Genomic DNA, 16921 nt, shown 5'->3' with positions numbered 1-16921 from the left:
CAAGGGGTGGTTAGGCAACAAGAGACTAGTAACTATGGAAAGCTGTTACCTCACCTGAGGCTGATGGAACAAGGGTGGAAATGGTGTGTTCAGAGTCACAGCTGAAGTTGTGAAGGGAAGACCATCTGGTTAAGACCTGTAGTCGTGGAGGCAGCAGAGAAGAAATAATCACCTCTCTCTCCTCCCAAACTCCGGTTTCCTGCTGTCATCTCCCAGCCTAAGTGGAAGCCAGCTGCATGGGAGCTCAGGAGATGCAGTGTAGGGCCCAGCCTCCCCAGGGTGGCAAGGAGGGCAAAGAAGGGATCTGGGAGGCAAATACAGAATAATTAGTATAATCGCTAAGCCTCAACTTGCCCATATATAAATGAGGTTACTTGCAAAATTGTTGTGATTTTACATGGCTGCCAAGCACCTGCCATATTGCTAGCACATAGTAGTGTTGATAGTAACAGTAGTAAATGGTAATAATTATAAGGTGGTGTAGAATAATGATTAAGAATCCTTAAAGTTTTGGAATGAGGCAGATCTGAATTTAATTTCTGTCTCTGCCACTTACTAATCATGTGACTCTGGGCAGGTTACTTCACCTTTTTAGTCTCTGTTGTGTCAATTGTAAAATGAGGAAATAAGGCTTACCACGAAGAATTCTAGTAAAGATTAAAGAAGACATTAGGTATTAGGCATCTAACATAGTGCTGGGGCATAGCTTACAGTCTACGTCACCACGGCTGTAATCATATATTTTGATTGATTAGTAAGAATAGTAAATGAGATTAGTTTCCAAGTAATACTAGTTTCCACCCCACCCTGCCCCTCACACACACCTTTTTTCCCCTGCTTGTCAGTTTTTCTGACTGGGGCCCTTATTTGTCAAGGTTACTATCTTAGAAAGTACAGTTTTAGTTTAGCTTTTTGGCAGTCCATTTATTTTATGTTTTTGGTTTATGTTCAATAAACACAGAGTTAAATGGGCCTAAGTTGGAAGGCATAGAAATAGAAAAAGTTGGAAATACTGAAATTCAGTCAATTTCATTAGCCTAGATTTATACATGAAGCTCAAGCAAAATGTCAACAAGAAACATGAGAATAAAGGATGCTGTAACGTTAATTCACAGCTGTACCATAATAGACAATCTTTCAAATTTCACATAAATATCACAGTTCTGTGAGCTTGACTTGAGGACACATATATATTTTTCTTTTTGTCTACATAGGGAACAATGAAATAAAACCTCATTGACGTAATTGAACCTGATAACATCTCCTGGTTGTGCTGCTGATGTTTCTCTGTGGTATTGGTGGTTTTGTAGAGCTCTGTAAAGCATGTTGGACTTATAAACATATTCAAAGAGAAACTTTTATCAGGATTCAACTTTATAACCACAAAGAAAAGCTGAATTTGTATAAAGGCACAGTCTTGGGTTTACTTTATCAAATCAACTAAAAGAATTTTTTAAATAGTATGCACCTCATATGTTACTTATGAGAAAATGCTGTTTTAAAAATTATTTTTGAACAGATAACTACAGTGTGTGAAATATGTACTAATTTCTGATATTGTATTTGAGTTTAGATGGAAACAGACAAATGTAATATTGGAAGCTCCTAAAAACAACAATTAGGGCTTCCCTGGTGGCGCAGTGGTTGAGAGTCCGCCTGCCGATGCAGGGGACACGGGTTCGAGCCCTGGTCTGGGAAGAACCCACATGCCGCGGAGCGGCTGGGCCCGTGAGCCATGGCCTCTGAGCCTGCGCGTCCGGAGCCTGTGCTCCGCAACGGGAGAGGCCACAACAGTGAGAGGCCCGCGTACCACAAACAAACAAACAAAAAACCCAGCAATTAAAATTTCATACTTTCATTAAATGATGTCTTATAGTATAATAGAACCATGTTGTGAGAACATACCATAGCCACTGAAACTTCCTTTTTTTACTGAAAATTTAGCAGTATTTGAATTATTTATTCTTATATTTAAATTATTTATAGGATCTACCTTGCTATTGAGATTGAAGTTTAGATGCCTAAGGTTTTGCTGACTTGGGAAGAGTTTATATACAGAGCATATACTGTCTACTTGGAAGTAAAATTTTAAGAGAGCTACATATTATATAGGAGGAAGGAATGCTTCTACCAATGTTTCTTAAACTTTTAATATCCATGCACCATCCACTATGTATTCAGTATGTGTGGCAGGCGCCTACCAATATTAGATAAATGTATAAAAATGATTCATAATTTTTAAAAACTAAAATAAGTACATTATCAGTGAACATTGTTTGCAATATTAAAGGTATTTCTGTTTCAGCTCACTGATGAGTAAATAGGTTGTGTGTTGTAGATTCAGCACATATATCCAACCAGATTCTTTTCTTTTCTCTATTTCTCTTAAATTAGAAAAATTCAAGCAAAATTATAATTTACAGTGGAAAGTAGCAAGTAGTTGTTTTGGTTGTTGTTTCTGAATACTCAAATTCAACATGGACCCTCAAATCATAAAGAGATTTCTCACTGAAGATTACTTTTGAGGCTGTGTCAGTTGCTAAGTTAATGGTCATTGTCACGCTTTAAAACTTGAGAAATAGAAGTTCTTTGCATTTTATTGACTACTTCTATTTGCTATTTATAGTTTTTCTTTGCACTCCATTTTCCCACAGCACACTGAAAAGATGTACTTTCTGTGGCCAAAAATGGAGTGCATTTACACTTAATGCTATTCCTTTAACACTGAACTGTGCCCAGCATGTGTGTTTCAACTACCAGCTGTTTTCTGTGAATAAAGCAGTGGTAGATCTGCAGTTAAGGGACATTCTAATTGTTTAGCGAGGCTCTTCCTTGCTGTACAGATTCTCTCAGAACTGATTCCAGCACATGTTTTCAAGTCTCTATCATAGTTTACAAAATAATCATTAAATAGGAAAAAAAATCATATTTCGTAGTATGGGTTTTTCAATGATAAACACATAAAAAAGTTGGCTGCCATCTTTTGCTGTGTGTATCGCACATAAACCAAGAGCTGATTTGGATTCATCACATGAGTGCATTTACCTACCAGTAAAGTAAAGTATTTGCTGTGTACAAATATGACAGTAATTACTCTTTTACCTTATATGCCTTTTCAGTTCTGTGATGTCCCAAGGTGTCACATAGTAAATACATTTTGGAAATTTTTTGGTCCGTTCTCTCTTCCAGCGTAATGTTTATCATCTGTGTGGCTAGTTTTACAAGTCTCTCAGCAACAGTTTATCTTTTTTAATACGCTTTTCCTATGAGGAGCACAGAATCTGAATGGTGCCTCTAGTTTATGTCACTTCTGTTTTAGGAACAAAAATCTTCAGTTTCATATAAGAAAGCATAATGTGATTGTTCTAGAAAAGTTCTACTGGTTTACTAAAAAGTCTTCACATTTTGTTTGAGTGTCATAAAAGTTTCAAAGTGGACAACATTCAGAAGAATATAAGGTGAATGAATTGCGAGTCTAAAAAAAAGTCCAGTTTTTAGATGGTCACTGTTGTATGACTTAGTAATTTTTTTTTATGGGTTTGTGTGGTATCATCACACCCACAGATTTGTAGTCAGATTGCATTAGAGTCTTGCTCTTGATTCAGGCTTAGCATTCATTCTGAGTTTTGTTACTATTTTTATTAGTACCTTAAGCCTTAGGAAACCAATTTTGAGCTATTTATTTTTTGGACTGGAGACATAATGTAACAATGCAAAAAATGCAAATTCAATAGATATAAACAATAATATTCAAATGACACGAAAATACTTTACCTAGGATGATTTGTAGTCATGCAGAATAATGCAGGCCTTAGGGCACCTGCCTCGGTTTTCAATATGTATGATTGGGAATTCCCTGGTGGTCCGGTGGTTAGGACTCTGCGCTTCCAGTGCAGGGAGCATGGGTTCGATCCCTGGTCAGGGAACTAAGATGCAACAAGCCGCTTGGCCAAAAGTTCTTTAAAAAATAAAAGATAAAAACAAAATATAATTGTTAAGATGATATTTCTGTGGAAATCAGAATTAATCTTGCAGTTCACAATGTTGAAATATATGTAAACTAAATTGGTTCTCCCCCCCGCCCCAAATATTCCAGACTGCTGAGGAACTAGTGATTCACAGATTTGATTAATAATGGCTAATACTCTATTACTGTTTCTTAGTTTAAAATTTTATCTATGTGCTAATATTATAGAGGTATTGAGCAATATTTTCATTAAGGATTTTGCTCCTTCGGAAATCGTGCACTCTATCTACCCTTTATCATCAGTTCTACTGTCCGGGATCATTCCTATCAAGTAGAAACAAGCTCTAGAACCTACCATTTTAACAACAAAAGTATTATTCCCACATTCTTTTCTGGCTATTGCTCCATTTCATTCTTGCCATGTATAGCACAATTCCTCAAGAGTTTACTCTAGTCACTGCCTCTACTTCTTTACCAGTTTAGACACTAAGGACAAAAAACACTATTGACCCACCATTATCTTTGAACATTACCAGTAACTTTGAAGTTCCCTGTATGGCACTCCCAGATCCAGTTTTCTTCTCCCCTAGAGATAACCATCCAGAATTTCTTCATAGTTTCCTGTATGTTTATATTTCTAAAAAGTATATTTCAATGAATATTTTATTTTATATTGCATGTAATTATACTGTATGTATCCTCTTGTGACTATTCTCATTCAACATTATGTTTTTAAGATTCATTCATATAGGTTGTAGCTATCCTTCATTCATTTTCACTATTGTATTCCACTGCATGAATGTACCAAAATTTCCCCATTCTGTTATTGATGGACATTTGGGTCGTTTTTAGTTTTCTTGCTGCCCCAAACAGTGCAGCTCTATGCATCCATGTTCTTGTCTCCTGGCATCAAACTATATAGAAAAGGATCAAGCTTTGGGGTTTTTGCCCCAATCTGCTTTTGTAAAATATACTAAAATCAACTCAACAATATCAAATTGATATAAAAATTTCTAAACATTTACTCTTCATTTCTGTACTTTCTTATTGTGGACCACACCTTGAATAACACTGCTGTAAGATGTACCTAGCTGCAGCTGTATGATTCCTGGATTATACATCTTCTATTACTTATGCAGAAAATTTTGTTTTCTCAAAATCGCTAATATTCTAGTTGTCCAATTTATACAGAAGGCAGTCTACCAGCGATTTGTGGCTTTCACTGTATCTCTTTTCAGTTCCTAATATGCAGGGGATTTCAGACTAAGACCTGCTGCCTTTTGGCAAATGTATTTTTGATCGCAGAGAAAGTGACTATAAATAAGGTTGATCTACTGCTTAAGAGTTTATTCAAAGACAGAATAGCAAGTGGGAGGCAAGGAAGACTCAGTGTTAAGAAACCCTCCTAATGAAAGTACACTGGAGTTAGCAAGAAATCAAATTCTACTCAGACTAATGATTAGGAGAAATGAGGTGTAGGTGTGTCACCGTTTGATGGTATCATTTGTAGAAGAAATGTGGAGGTATGGATTGGATGATAGTATGTTAGGCAAGTATGCAGACTCAGACGCAAATCTCATAGGTAATCTTTAGTGATCCATCCTGAGGTTCTGTTTTCACTCCTGTTTATTCTGTACTTTTTAAAGTGAACTTAAGAAAACATCAGATTTACAGATGTCATGATGATGGGAAGAATGGTGAATAGGCTAGTCGACATTCCACTCTCCAAAGAAACTTGGACAGGCTGAAATCAGGACTGAAGTAAAGTACTGCAGTTGGGACTAAAAAGCCAGTTGTGTAAGAATAGCATGCAGAAAATGGAGCGTGTGTATCAAGTATAAAAGAAATTTAGGGATTTTAGGTTATTTTAATCTTAATGTGAATGTTCTTAGGAAGTTATTAATGTCTTAAACTGCATTGATTAATGTCTCTAGAATCTAGAGTTTATGCTGGTTAAATCAAAACCTGAAATAATTATATGAGGACCACACTTAGGGCCATATAAAATACTGCGTAAATTTGATGAGTCTACTAATATATATTATGTACTTTGCATGTAGCTGTACCATAGCCATTTTGCAGGTACTGGTCCATGAATTTTGTAAGTGGTCTGGATTTTCTTTGGGAAGAGATAGGTTTCTCTTTACTGGCAAGAGATGACCTTCTGCAAGGATGGTGATAATGACAATTGACAATTTTTAAAAGGGGTCAGCAAGCTATAGCCCACTGACCAAATCCTGCCAGGAACATGTTTTTGTATGGCCACTGAGCTAAGAATGTTTTTTTGTTTTGTTTTGTTTTGCATGTTAAAGGGTTGTAAAACAAAAACAAAAACCAAAGAATATGCCATGGAAGACCTTATGTGGCTTGCAGAGCCTAAAATATTTACTATTTGTACCTTTACAGAAAAAAAATCTGCCAACTCCTTATTTAAATATCCGACCAATGAAAGAGTAGATAACATTTTATGATCTTTTGCAATCAGAATCCTTACGACCAAGGACAAGAAACAACACAAATATTTCAGTACATAGAAATTGTGATTGTGTTACAAATTAACTAGGCTTATGTTCGATACTAGGGTTCAAAGCCATGTAGAAAATCACAATTATAATCAATTATTTAGGCAAAAGGAGGAGACCTATTTATTACTTAAGTAAAACTTAAAAGAAATTTAGGATTAATGGTAGGTAGCAGTTACAGCTTGCCAAATTTAAGCTAATTTTATCTTCTAGAGCAGTGACTATGAGATGGAGAAGTAACCACACGGCCTGCTAGGAAGAGAAGGGCAGGAAAAAACTAGTCTGGTACTAAGAAGTTACCATTGAGAATCTATAAAGGAGAAAAACAGGAAAACTAATTATCTGTGAATCAAAAGGGTTGTGTGTAGCTTTTTATAAATCCATTCCTTTATGCTTAATCTAAACCAAGGGCAAGCTTTTTAGTGCTTTTGACAGAAGTGCCTTATTGGTAAGGAAATAGCACCACCTACTGTCACTGGTTTAAAATGACAAATTATGAGCCTTTGGAGAGGGTAGGGAGGGGGAAGAACGGTGATTTGTCATTTTTCTTGTATTTTTAGTGAATGGATGTGCTTCTGGATTGATATTTTCAGTTCTGTGGTAATAGATATTTTGAATCTATATTTTGAATATAGATTAGTTTAGTGACTTTATCCTGACTCTTTTGATTTCTCAATCACAGATTGTGTAATTAATAAAATATTCCATCTAGAGATATTTTTTATTCTAATCTTCCCAATTCCTCTCCCAAACTTTAAGGTATTTTAGGTATCTGTAATTGAAGATGCTCCATTTTGTCTTTACATATATTTATTTATTTATGATTTGTAACTAAGTGAACTCTTTTTTTTTTTTTCCCCCAGATGATTCTTTGGGATTGGGACTTAAAGCAGTGGTATAAACCTCACTATCAGGTAAATATAAGTGATATCACTAATAATTAATATCTGTAATCAAATTTTTGACATAGAAACCTTCTGAATGTAACTTTAATTTATATGCCGTAAGATTTTTCTTTAGCTGAACTAAAATAACCAGAACTTCATTTAGGTAGTTTTTTTAAAATGTATTTTAATTGTAAGGGAAAAGAAAGTAAGAAACCAAACATATAAATAGTTATTTTTAAAATGTTACTAATATAATCTGGGCTCATCTATATTAAATATGAGGCTCTTTTCCCCCAGTTCACTCCACCTAGAGTTACTGATAAATGTACAGAAAATTGCACAGCTCAAGGAATTTTCAAAAATTAAACATTCCATATAACTAGTACCCATAACAAGAAATAGAACATTACCAGCATCCCACAAGCCTCACTTGTGTGCCATTCTAGTCATTACCTATGTTTCCAAAGAAAATCCCTATCCAGACTTCTAGCAATTAGTTTTCTTTATTTATGAACTTTATATATATGGAATAATACAAAATGTACTTTTTAAAGATTTTTTGATAACTTTATGTTGTTATCAGTAGAATTAAAAATAGAAGTATAGGAGAAAAAAGGAAAATCATTCAAACATCAAGGAATAACTGTTAACTTTGTTAACTTTTGATATATATCTTTATAGATCTTTTCCTAGTTTTCCATTGTATTGAAACGTATGGTTTATATAATTCTAGTCTACAAAGATTGTAATATTATGTTTCATATGCTTTTGAAACCTGATGTTTTTCACACTAATAGATAAACATTAATAAAAATCAAATCTTTGTCATTTGTATTTACAGACATATTACTTCTATTGTCCCAACATAAAATTTTGCAAAATGAACACCCCTTTGAATGGTTGATTCTTATTTTTAAACTTTAAATGGAATAGCCACAACAGCCCATTAAGAAAAAACTATTCTCTGGTGTAACTGTTACAGTCAGATGATGTGAGGAAGGCCACATCTGACCTAAAAGGGGCTGGGGTTTCTTGACCTAAATAGTGGCCTTTTTCATCAGTCATATTCACCAAGATCCTCAGTTTCCAATTAAAAGAGTATCTACCTAAATTACTGGTAAAATCTAAAGATAAGTAAGCAGTAATGGTTGAGAGCATGGGCTTGTGGACACACAGACTTTTATTTCTCTCTTCTCCTACCCCTCTTTCTCTCCCTAATAATCCTTTTTTAAAAATCAAAGTATAGGGAATTCCCTGGTGGTCCAGTGGTTAGGACTCGGCACTTTCACTGCGATGGGCCTGGGTTTGATCCCTGGCCAGGGAACTAAGATCCCGCAAGCTGCACTGAATGGCCAAAAAAAAAATTGAAGTGTAACGCTCATATATAAAGGTGCACAGGTCATAACTGTATAACTTGATGAATTTTCTCAGAGTGAATATATACATGTGACCATTTTTCAGATGAAGAATTCAGTACACCAAAAGCCCCCTGTGCTCCCCACCTAGTCATCAACTTCTCCCAAGCATCCTTTCAAACCTGATTTCTGTCATCACAACTTAGTTTTTCTTGTCTTTTTCTGAATTGTATATAAATGGAATCACTCATATGTATTTTCTGTCTTGCTTCTTTCAAAATTTATCTGTGAGATTAATTCATGTTATTATACATAGTAGTAATTCATCCATTCTCATTCTATTTAGTGTTTCATTGAATGAATATACAGTTAATTCATCCATTCTATAGCAGATTGACATTTGTTTTATTTTTCAGTTTTTTGTCTATTGCAAGTTATGCTGCTGAAACATTCTTGATGTCTTTTGTTGGATATATACATTAGAGTGCATTGCTGGGTCATAGGGTATACATGTGTATGTTCAGTTTTAGTAGGAGGCACCAGATAATTTTCCAAAGAGGCTGTATCACTTTTACCCAACCATCAGCAGTATATGGATGTTTCAGTTGCTCTACATCCTTGCCAACACTTGGTAGTGTCTGTTTTAAATCATTCTGGTAGCTGTTGAAGGATATCCATTGTGGTTTTAGTATTTGTATTTCATTGATGGCTCATCAAGCTGAGAATCTTTTTATGTTCATTTGCTACTCAGATATCCTCTGGTAAAGATCTTTTCCCCATGTTTTCCACTGATTATCTACTTTTTACTTAGTGATCAGTAGGAGTTCTTTATGTATTTTGGACATGAATATATATATTCATAAAAAAAAAAACCTTCTCCCTGTCTGTGGTTTATCATGGTGTCTTATTAAAAGTACTCCATCAATCACTTCCTTTTATGCCAACTTATCAATCATTTCCTTTTTGTCTAGTGATTTTTTTGTGTGTGTCCTATTTAAGAACACTTTGTCTACCTCCTGGGTTGTGTCTATCCTCTGGGTTGTGTCTACCCTCTTCTGTTACCTCCTAGCAGTTTTATTGTTTTACTTCTCATCTTTAGATCTGTAATGCATCTAGAATTGATTTTTCTGTATGGTGTGATTTATAGATCAAGACATTTTTTTCCCATATGGTTATCCAATTGACCCAGTTCCAGTTGTTGAACAAAATACACATTCTTTCTTCTTTGCACTGTATTATAACCTCTGTCATATAGCAAGTGACCATATGTAGATTTGTTTCAGGACTTTCTCTTCTGGTCTGTTTGTCAATTTGTCTCTCCTGAAACACTGATAGCACACTCATTACTTTAATTACTGTAACTTTATAATAAGTCTTGACATCTGATAGTAAGTTCTCCAGCATTGTTCTTCTTCAAAGTTATCTTGACTATTCTTTAATAAACTTGAAAATTTCCACACACACAAAAAATACTGCTAGGATTTTGATTGAGACTATATTGACTCTATAAATCAGTATGAGGATAATTTACATCTCATAATACTGAGGCTTTCAATCCATGAAAATGGTATATTCCTTCACTGATCTGTATCATCTTTATCTTAATAATGTTTTTAGTGTAGGGGTCATGCATATTTTGTTAGATTTATTCTTAGATATTTAATTTTTTAAATTGCAAAACATATTGTAAAAGGTATCAATTTTTAGAAGTTCCATGTTTTTAATAGTTTGTGCTGCCTCATAGAAGTTCAGTTGATTTTTATATATTGACTCTTGTATCCAGTGTCCTTGCTAAATTTACTTATTAATTCTAATATCTTGTCTGAGGATTCTTTTTTTTTTTTTTTTTTTTTGCGGTACACGGGCCTCTCACTGTTGTGGCCTCTCCTGTTGCAGACCACAGGCTCCGGACGCGCAGGCGCAGCGGCCATGGCTCACGGGCCCAGCCGCTCTGCGGCATGTGGGATTTTCCCGGACCGGGGTATGAACCCGTGTCCCCTGCATCGGCAGGCGGACTCTCAACCACTGCACCACCAGGGAAGCCCTGAGGATTCTTTTAGAGTCTTTAGGGATATAATAACGTCATCAGTGAATAAGGACAGGTTTATTAATTTATTTCCAATCCTTTGCCATTTTTCTTGCATAACTGTATGGTTTAGGATCTTTAATGCAGTGTTGAATAGAATTGTTACTAGTAGGCAGCCTTGTCCTGTTCATGAACTCAGGGAGAAAATATTCAGTGTGTTCACCACTAATGTTTTCTGTAGATACCCTTTATCAGATTAAGAAAGTTCTATTCTAATCCCATTTTACTAAAAACTTTTTTCTTTTAAGTCATAAATGGGTGTAGAGTTTTATCAGATGCTTTTTCTGCACCTATTGAGATGATCCCTGGATTTTCCCCCATTTATTCTATTGATGTGGTAAATTATATTGTTTTATTTTTGTGCCTGTGTTGAACCATCCCTGGAATCCCAGAATAAAGCAAATTTGATCAAGAAGTATTTTCTTTTTAAAAATATGTATCAGGGACTTCCCTGATGGTGCAGTAGTTAAGAATCCGCCTGCCAATGCAGGGGACACGGGTTCGATCCCTGGTCCGGGAAGATCCCACATGCCGTGGAGCAACTAAGCCCGAGCACCACACCTACTGAGCCTGCACTCTAGAGCCCACATGCCGCAACTACTGGAGCCTGCGTGCTCTAGGGCCCGTGCTCCGCAACAAGAGAAGCCACCACAATGAGAAGCCCGTGCTCCGCAACGAAGAGTAGCCCCTGCTCGCCACAACTAAAGAAAGCCTGTGCACAGCAACGAAGACCCAACTCAGCCAAAAAAAAAGTATACACACACACACACACACACACACACATATCACTGGATTTTATTTATTAATATTTTGAATCTATGTCTACGTGAGAGAATTGGCCTATTATTCTTGTTTTTCATCATGTTTTTGGCATGTTTTTGGTATAAAGGTTATACTGGCCTCATAAAATAAGGTGGGAAATTACCTTTTTTTCTATTATCTAGAGGAGTCTGGTAAGATGGGTTTCATTTCTTCCTTTGGAAGAATACTCTGGTGATGCTATCTCAGTTTGGAGCTTTTCTTATGGGCAAGTTTTACATTATTAAGTTTCTTTAATAGTTTTAGGACTACTCAGGTTTTCTGTCTCTTCTTATAACAGTTTGGTTAGTGGTGTTTTTCTCGGAACTCCTTTTGTTTGGTTTTCTCCAGCATTGAGACTGCTGAAAACGATATTTTACTTTCAAAATAGAAATCTTTTTGAGGATTTCTGCTTTGTTTCTCCATCTCTTGGCCACTGTTTACAGATTGGCAAATATCTTCAGGGGAAAAGCAGCTCTGAATTCAAGCTTGCATCTTTGTTCTTCCCTTCTCTCTGGGATCTTGCTTGGCATTTAAAGCTCTCCCTGTCTTTATAACCCTAAATTCCAGTTTTGGTCTCCCAGCATAGAGCTGTTTCCTAGCCTCTTAACTGCTCTGCTTCTCATCTTCTCTGCCCCATGTCAGCTATGAATCAGTAGCAAATTCTGTGAAAGGAAAAAGTAGCACAGAATATTGGGTTCATTTTAATCTTTTCTCTTAACTCTAGGTTCTTGTGTTTTCAAGCCCTGGCTGCTCGACTGTGTTCTGATGCCCTGAAATGGATGCTATTTCTATTTTATTTTGGCTTTTCTAGACCTATTGTTCTAGGCAGAAGAGTTGGTCTGATACAAACTAGTCCCTCCCAGCTAAAAAATTAGGCAAGCCTTTTAAGACACTTTGAACCTATTTCTTCATCTATAAATTGGGAGTAATACCAGTTTCCTCAGAGGGCTGATTAAAATAATAATATGTGCCTGGTACATAGTAGCACAGAAAAATATAAGCTGATATTATATTAATTTCAATAATAATAAATACTAAGCATCTCTGAAATTATAGTATAAGATACGAGTTAGCACATTTTTTCCTATAAAGGGCCATATAACAAATGTTTTAGCATCTGAGGGACACACAGCCACCTTCTCCTCCCCCTCCTCCACTCCCACAGTAACTGTTAAAATGTAGTATTCTTGGCTCTGTGTACAAAAACAAGAGTTTGCCAAATATAAGCCAAATGGGAAATAAGAATTTAAGTTAAACTTTTAAAGTTATAGCAAATAATTTGAATATTCCATTCGATCTGACATAAGTCAGATGATGTCAGTCTCTTGCTCACTATGCTCCTATCTCACCAAAAATAAAAGCTGAAGTCCTAATCATGGACTTCAAAGACCCTGCACAATATGGTCCCTTCCTTTACTCCCTTTTACTTCTCTGACCTCATCTTCTGCTTTCTCTTTCATTTACTCAGCTGCTGCTACACTGGCCTTGTTATTCCTCAAACAAGCCAGGCAGGCTTCTGCCTCTGCATCTTTGCAGGCGCTAGTCTGTGTGCCTGGAATGCTCTTTTCTCACACTTTTGTCAGGTCTTAACATCATAAGTACTGCCTTCTTTTTAATACCTTCCATCACTTTTTTCCTTTTCTTGCTTTATTTCTCTTTGACCACCTCAAAATCCATGACTCTCCATTGTCCATATTCCTTAGCCTGGAATCTGATGTTATCAAATATTGGTTCCAACATGCCTCTCCAACCTTATCTTCCACTGCTCTTTAAAAAAAAAAAAAAAAAGTATATACATATAGCCTATACTTAAAAAACTTTACGTTCCCTGTACATCACTATTTCACCACTTTTGTACCTTTATTTATGCTCTCTCCTTCTTGAAGAATGAGTTCCCCCAAATAAATTTTGTTTGTTTTTATTGTCAAAAATTCTTTTCTCCTAATCTTTCTGAGTAAAATCCTACCAAATGAACAGCTCAGCTCAAATGCCACCCTTACCATGATGTGTCTGTTAATCACTCAGATTAAAGTTATCTATATATTCTTTGAACTCTGGTACCATTTTATCTCACCACTTTCCATAATAATAATATTTATTGCCCTTTACCTATATATTCTATACATTGCTTTATGTGTTCTGCATGTATCATCAGATTTAATTCTCCCTGATACTCTCTGCTAAGTACCAGCATAAACTCTGGAAATAACGCAAGAGGCGAACAAAGGAGAACTCTGAAAAATGCAAAGAGGAGAAATTAGGGACCCCAGTAACAGAGGAACAACATAGTGTGACAGGGTGTCTTTATAACTGTCACCCAACAGCAGATGTTGGGGTAATGCAGACTCCCAGCCTAACAACAGAACATGATGCAGGTAGGCTCTTCCTTTCCTTAAAATTGAATGAGAGTCTTGCCAACAACACCAAGGGGGAATTGATCAGGAACTCCATTGACGTTAAGTGGCCAGGGAAGTATGGTTATTCCCTACTAGGCATGAGACTCCCCTTCCCCAATGAGACAGAGGGTGGCCAGGTCTCCACAACACAGGTGCCTAGCCCAGAAAGTGCTCTCGGTCCTTGTGGCTTGGAGACTCCCTTCCCCGACCTAGAGGCATCAGATAGCCCAACCTGAGGAAGCTCCTCACCAACTCTCACCCGCAGCACCAGCAGGGACCAGTGGAAACCCTAGTGGCACCAGGAGAAAATCAAGCAGACGGAAAATACCACTGTGAATGCCCTGAGAATTAAATTTTCATTAGAACTACAGCCTGAAAAAGTAGACTAGGACTTGGTGCTAAATCTAAAGAGGAAGACCACCTCCTACTATAAAAGGTTTAAATAGGACCCAGAGTCTTCTAGCACAGTTACCAAAATGTTGATAAAATTTTGAAAATCACCTGTCATACCAAGAACCAGGAGAATCACAACTTAAATGAGAAAACACAGTCGATGATTAACACCAAGATGATCGGATTTGGAATTGTCTGACAAAGAATTTTAAAGCGACCGTCATAAAAACATCCTAACAAGCAATTACAAATTTTCTTGAAACAAATAAACAAAATAGAAAATCTTAGCAAAAAAACAGAAGTTACCAAAAAAAAAAAAGGGGAAGTTATAGAACTGAAAAATGCAATAAAGGAAATAAAAAACTTGTAAAATGGTCTCAGTACAGTGGTGATGATTGATAGAGCATAGAATCTGTTGAGCTTGAGGATAGATCAGTAGAATTTACTCAATTTGAACAACATTGAGAAAATAAATGGAAACAAAAGGAGCCTTCAGGACCTGGTGGACAATAACAAAAGATCCAACGTTCATATCATCAGTGTCTGAGAAGGAGAGAGAGTAGGTTTGAAAAAGTATTTGAAGAAATAATGGCTGAAAACTTCCCAAATTTTGCAAAAGATGTCATTCTGCAAATTCAAGAAGCTGAGTGAATCCCAAATAGGATCAGTGCCCCCCGCCCCAAATCTACTCTGAGGTATGTCAATTAAACATTTGAAAACTAAAAGCAAAGAAAATATTTTGAAAGCAGCCAGAGAGAAATGACACACTGCATATAAGGGAACACCAACTCAAATGACAACAGATTTCTTATTTGGGTGAGGGAAAACAGATACTGTTATACACAATTTGTGGAGGTATAGGTTTGACCAACATATGCAAGGGTAGTTTTATAGTGATTTTGGTTTGGTTCATTTACTTTGGTTCAGTAGTTCAAGTTAGGGGAAGCTATCTGTCAGAAGTATGCTTAATATCTACAGTGACATATAGAGAGAGGTGTTTGCTTATAAAGACTAGAAATAGCTGGGCTATGGCCCAATAACGGAGGACGTTTTAAGATAAAAGCTAATACAAAATAATACTTCACAAGGGAAAAGAAAAGAATTCCACAAAGAGCAAAGACATTACTAAGCTAATTGTTGGTCTAACTTTCATAACATTTCTCAATTTCAAAATGTGTTGAGGGTAATTAATAAACAGTGAACTCAATGAATACTTTGAATACTTACGAACACACCCAAATGTAAATTCAAGGCACAAGAAAACAAACAAAAGTAACATTTAATTCACTGTTCTGATTATCAGTGTACTTATTTCTGTGGGTAATTGAGTTGAACATAATATATATTTTCAAAAAGTAAAAATCATATATATTCATCAATGAAATATTAATTTTAAAAAATGTATTTCCTATCCATTTTTAAGGGTCCAGCGTCCTGTTATTCCTTCCATATTAACTATTCAGTTCAGTGTTATCACTATCTCCTTTGAACTCTGACACCATTTTTTCTCCTTTTTATCTCATCATTTTCTATAATATGGATAATAATAGTTTTATTTATTGCATTTTAAATATATGTACCATGCATTGCTTTATGTGCTTTACATAGCTTATCAGATTTAATTCTCATATCAGCCCTTAATGAGGTAGTTGTTATCCCCATTTTACAGTGAAGAAACTGAAAAGTTCAGATGTTGAATAACTTGCTCCAAGTCATGCAGTTAGGGCTAAAGTCTAGATTTCCAACTCAGATGTCTTTGCAACAAAGCCTTGTCACTATGCTAGACTGCCTCTTAAGTGAGGAGTAAATAAAAGAAATGCTGTATATGTTTGAAAGAAATTTTGACATAGAGGAAAGAGAATCATTAATAAATTAATAAAATGCCCAAACTATAGATTCTGAAAGAAACACAAATCTGGTTCCATACTAGTTATAAGGAAGTCATTAACGAATACCGTTAAATATGAGATACACTAATGAAAAATGTAGAAAAAAAATTAAAGTTCACAATATCTGTTATATCAACATCAAAAATTTTAAAGTTAGAATCGTACCACTTGATATATCATTTATGCCAAGTCCAAATAAATGAAAATTAATATTTAATAGGATTCAAGTACTTAGTCATTGTTAGAGTTAAGTTTTTCTTAAATGTTAAATTTTCTGTGTAACACATATAATTTTATGGGTTTTTTTTTTTTTTTTCTTTTCTAGAATTCTGGAGGTGGAAGTGGAGTTGATCTTTCGGTGCTAAATGAGGCTCGTAATATGGTGTCAGATCTTCTGGTTGACCCAACCCTTCCCCCGCAAGTCATTTCTTCCCTCCGGAGTATCAGTAGCTTGATGGGTGCTTTCTCTGGCTCCTGTAGGCCAAAGATTAATCCTCTCACACCATTTCCTGGATTTTATCACTGCTCTGAAATAGAGGACCCAGCCGACAAAGGAGATAGAAAACTTCACAAGGTCAAAATACAGTAATCAGCCAGCCCTGTTTATCACGTTTAATAATGTTTT

The 16921-nt window shown here is 35.8% G+C and overlaps 1 protein-coding gene across 1 annotated transcript in view; it reads left to right on the top strand.

The window, feature by feature from the left end:
- The window catches only part of PDE3B (phosphodiesterase 3B), a 176157-nt gene that overhangs the window by 99932 nt on the left and 59304 nt on the right, over positions 1 to 16921 (top strand). The window contains exons 2-3 of the mRNA XM_067749800.1: positions 7353 to 7403; positions 16622 to 16870. Of these exons, the coding sequence (XP_067605901.1) occupies positions 7353 to 7403; positions 16622 to 16870 (300 nt within the window). The remainder of the gene's footprint in view (positions 1 to 7352; positions 7404 to 16621; positions 16871 to 16921) is intronic.

This window comes from Pseudorca crassidens, chromosome 9 (assembly GCF_039906515.1).
Source record: "Pseudorca crassidens isolate mPseCra1 chromosome 9, mPseCra1.hap1, whole genome shotgun sequence".
NCBI lineage: Eukaryota > Metazoa > Chordata > Mammalia > Artiodactyla > Delphinidae > Pseudorca > Pseudorca crassidens.
This window is presented reverse-complemented; position numbering and strand designations above follow the sequence as displayed.